This window comes from Myotis myotis, unplaced genomic scaffold, assembly GCF_014108235.1.
Source record: "Myotis myotis isolate mMyoMyo1 unplaced genomic scaffold, mMyoMyo1.p scaffold_m19_p_2, whole genome shotgun sequence".
Classification (NCBI taxonomy): Eukaryota; Metazoa; Chordata; class Mammalia; order Chiroptera; family Vespertilionidae; genus Myotis; species Myotis myotis.
The window spans coordinates 118726922-118731541 of NW_023416324.1; the positions used below are offsets into that span (position 1 = coordinate 118726922).

Consider the following 4620-nt stretch of genomic DNA (forward strand, 5'->3'; position numbering starts at 1 on the left):
TGAGCAGAGATAAGTGACATTGCTGGAGGAACGCTGCCTTTAAAGAAATAAGTTTTCTTTGTGTCTAGAATACACTGAGAAGGGAGTGATCTGCTTTTCTGCTCTCAACATAGCATCATCTCTACACAACAGTAACTGACAGGCCAAGGAAGAAGAACACACTGCATTGGCAGCTACACATGTCCTTTGTAGCACAGCAGCATTAGTATGGCCGTGGGCTGTGGAGTGAGCCTGCCTGACCAGGAATCCTGGTGGTGCTTGTTTTCATTACTTCCATTAGTGAGGCTAACTTACACTAGTTTTGTTGTAGATGTTATCTATCTGTCTATTTTTATGGGGGGAGATTAAAAAACTATTTCACAATTACCATCTTCCCAGAATTCTCTTTGTTTATTTTTAAAAGCAGAAAGTTTTCTTATTGCATATGCTATTTCTTGCCTAAAAGAATATAACATATTGAGTATTTCAAGAAAGTTTTTGGGAGGTTAAGTTTTATAATAGGAAATAAATTTTTAATGGTATTTTGAGTTTTTGTGTCATAACCCTGTGTGTGTGTGCGCACGCTCTGTCTAGCTGCTTTTGAAAGGTAAGAGTCGAGAGCAGTGGTTCTCAACCTTCCTAATGTCGTGACCCTTTAATACAGTTCCTCATGTTGTGGTGACCCCCAATTTCATTGTTACAAATTGAACATAATTAAAGCATAGTGATTAATCACAAAAACAATATGTAATTATATATGTGTTTTCCGATGGTCTTAGGTGACCCCTGTGAAAGGGTCATTCGACCCTGACCACCAAAGAGGTTGCGACCCACAGGTTGAGAACCGCTGGTCTAGAGGTTTCAGTTATGGGACCACAAGATGTTGGGGCCAACAGGCTTTTGTCTGAGGGATCAGGACATCTTTCTCAGGAGACAGAAGTTACAATAAAGTGTGGCCTTGACTGTGCTTGGCCACATGGTGGCCCATGGTTTCTCCTAAATATTGAAGCAGGAGTATCATAAACTTTGTGATTTATTTATTCTCTTTCACCTTGAAAGAAATTTAAATGTTTAAATATAATAGAGGTTTGTTGAATTATTTTATAGATTCTTCTAAGTTTAGATTTTTATTTACAAAAATGTTACAAAGGCTTTCCGTCTGGCCGCAGCCATCAGGTAAACCAAGATGGGCGCTTACAAGTACATCCAGGAGCTATGGAGGAAGAAGCAGTTGGATGTAATGCGCTTCCTTCTCCGCGTGCGCTGCTGGCAGTACCGCCAGCTCTCGGCGCTCCACAGGGCGCCCCGCCCCACCCGGCCGGACAAAGCGCGCAGGCTGGGCTACAAGGCCAAGCAAGGTTACGTCATATATCGGATTCGTGTGCGCCGCGGTGGCCGCAAGCGCCCTGTTCCTAAGGGTGCCACCTACGGCAAGCCTGTCCATCACGGCGTTAACCAGCTGAAGTTTGCGCGAAGTCTTCAGTCTGTTGCCGAGGAGCGAGCTGGACGCCACTGTGGGGCTCTGAGAGTCCTGAATTCTTACTGGGTTGGTGAAGATTCCACGTACAAATTCTTTGAGGTTATTCTCATTGATCCATTCCATAAAGCTATCAGAAGAAATCCTGACACCCAGTGGATCACCAAACCAGTCCACAAGCACAGGGAGATGCGAGGGCTGACATCTGCGGGCCGCAAGAGCCGTGGCCTTGGGAAGGGCCACAAGTTCCACCACACTATTGGTGGTTCTCGCCGTGCAGCTTGGAGAAGGCGCAATACTCTCCAGCTCCACCGTTACCGCTAATATAAGTAATGTTTGTAAAATCCTTACCTAATAAACAATTTAGGACAGTCATGTCTGCTTAAAAAAAAAAAAAAAAAAATGTTACAAAAGATATATTATCCTATATAGTAAAGAGAAACATGCAAATTAACTGTCCCACCACTATGCTCAAGCAACGCCCACCAGCCATGCCCACCAGCCAATCAGGAGCAAGTATGCAAATTAAACCAACTAAGATGGCGGCGGCCACTGAGCTGGAGCAAGCAGGAGGCTTGGGTTTCCCCCGGCGATGGAGGAAGCCAAGCTTCCCGCCTGCCCTGGTAGGCCCTGGGCTATGCTCAAGGCTACAAAGTTTCAATTATAGAAGACAAATAAATCCCAGAAAAAAGAAAAAAGGAGAGGCTGGGAGCTTGGGTTGTCAGGGGGCATAGCCAGCCTGAAAACAGCCATCAGCCCCTCACCCAGGCTGGCCAGGCACCCCAGCAGAACCCCCTTCCTGATCCGGGACACCCTTCAGGGCAAACCAGCTGGCCCCCACCCATGCACCAGACCTCTATCCTATATGATAAAAGGGTAATATGCAAATTGACCCTAACAGCACAACAACTGGGAATGACTGGTCACTATGACACACACTGACCACCAGGGGCCAGATGCTCAATGCAGGAGCTGCCCCCTGGTGGTCAGTGCGCTCCCACAGGGGGAGCTCTGCTCAGCCACAAGCCAGGCTGCCAGCTGCCAGCACAGCGGTGGTGGCAGGAGCCTCTCCTGCCTCCTCAGCAGCACTAAGGATGTCTGACTGCAGCTTAGGCCTGCTCCCTGCTGGCAAGTGGACAGCCCCTGAGGGCTCCCGGACTGCCAGAGGGATGTCTGACTGCCAGCTTAGGTCTGATCCCCTGGGGAGCGGACCTAAGCCAGCAGGTGGACATCCCTTGAGGGGTCCCAGACTGCGAGAGGGTACAGGCCAGGCTGAGGGACCCCCCCGAGTGCACAAATTTTTGTGCACCAGGCCTCTCGCACGATGTAATCAAATCATAAAACATGCATAATTAGGATAAATATGTTGCTGACATATGCTATTGTCTTTGGAATGAAAGCAGCCAGATAGAAGGCAACAAAAACATTTTATTTATAAGAAACAGGGATGATTCTGAATTTATAATAACAGAAAAAAATCCAAGACTCATACTGCTATTGGAAGGGCCTAGAAATAGGTATTCAGTAGCATAAATCTCCCATAAACAATCATGTATTCTCAACAGTATGGGGATTTAGATTAGTTCCTTTTAGTTTCGTTTGTCCTTAAAGTAGTAACAGAGGTAATTCCATATTGAATTAAAATAAACTGTAGGCACTTCTTCATGGATCATAGTGCACTTTAATAATAAGGACTATTATTGTTAACAGGGGAGAGTGATTCTACTAGATGACAAACCTGATGAACCCCTTGGTGCTCATTCATATTTGTTAAGTGGGATTTAGCAGATTGTTAACAAACTGGTATAATTTGTATAAATGTATGTTATTGCCACTTTTCAGATAAAAATATTTCTATAAATTGAATTCCCAATATTTTAACCTCTTCTAATTTAAATATTATTATTTTATCAGTAATCAACTAAAAAATAAATGGAAAATGTTGAAATGAGGTAGTTTTGCTGTTTAATAGAGAATAACCTACTCATAAATAGAGCTATATTGAGATGAAATGCCATACCAAAAAGTATACTAAACTTTTTTTATCAGAGGCATTAAAATAATAATAAAAATACTAGAGGCCTGGTGCATGAAATTCGTGCACTTGAGGGGGCTGTCCCTCAGCCCAGCCTGCACCCTCACCAACCTGGGACTGCTGGCACCCAGCCGCTTACCTGCCTGCCTGCCTGATTGCCCCCTAACCACTCTCCTGCCAGCCTTATCAATGCCTAAATGCTCCCCTGACGGCACGATTGTCCCCAACTACCTCCCTTGCTGGCCCGGTAACCCCCAACTATCCTCCCCTACAGGCCTGGTCCCCCGCAATTGCCCTCTCCTGCAGGCCTGGTCAACCCTAACTGCCCTCCCTTGCTGGCTGATTGCCCACAACTACCCTCTTCTGCCAGCCATCTTATGGTGGCCATCTTATGACCACATGGGGGTGGCCATCTTTGACCACATGGGGCGGCCATGTTGTGAGAGGGCATGATGGTCAATCTGCATATTACCTCTTTATTATATAGGGTATTTGTAGAAATGACTCATGTATCTGATTGAGGTTTGGGAATCTAGAATGCTACAATTTCTTATTCAAGTTTGAATCCATATCAAGACAATGTGTCTAGGACTGCAGCATAGTGTCAATCTATAGTAATAAAAGGCTAATATATCTGGAATGAAAAAAGACCCCGAATAGCTGCAGCAATCCTGAAAACGAACAAAGTAGGTGGGATCTCAATACCAGATATCAAGCTGTATTACAAAGCCACTGTTCTCAAAACTGCCTGGTACTGGCACAAGAATAGGCATATAGATCAATGGAATAGAATAGAGAGCCCAGAAATCGGCCCGAACCAATATGCTCAATTAATATTTGACAAAGGAGGCAAGGACATACAATGGAGCCAAGATAGTCTCTTCAATAAATGGTGTTGGGAAAATTGGACGGATATATGCAAGAAAATGAAACTAGACCACCAACTTACACCATACACAAAAATAAACTCAAAATGGATAAAGGACTTAAATGTACGACAGGAAACCATAAAAATTCTAGAAGAATCCAAAGGCAACAAAATCTCAGACATATGCCGAAGCAATTTCTTCACTGATACAGCTCCTAGGGCACTTGAAACTAAAGAGAAAATGAACAAATGGGACTACAT

At 44.5% G+C, this 4620-nt stretch overlaps 1 protein-coding gene across 1 annotated transcript; it reads left to right on the forward strand.

Moving 5' to 3' along the window:
- Positions 1-1133: 1133 nt before the first annotated feature.
- On the forward strand, positions 1134-1831 carry LOC118677131 (60S ribosomal protein L15-like). The gene has a single exon (XM_036351939.1). The coding sequence runs from the start codon at positions 1166-1168 to the stop codon at positions 1778-1780; it is 615 nt and encodes a 204-aa protein (XP_036207832.1). The 5' UTR covers positions 1134-1165; the 3' UTR covers positions 1781-1831.
- The last annotated feature ends 2789 nt before the right edge of the window (positions 1832-4620 follow it).

Bases quoted from the DNA above. Each gene is read 5' to 3' on its own strand.
- LOC118677131 (XM_036351939.1), top strand. From the start codon at position 1,166: ATGGGCGCTTACAAGTACATCCAGGAGCTATGGAGGAAGAAGCAGTTG.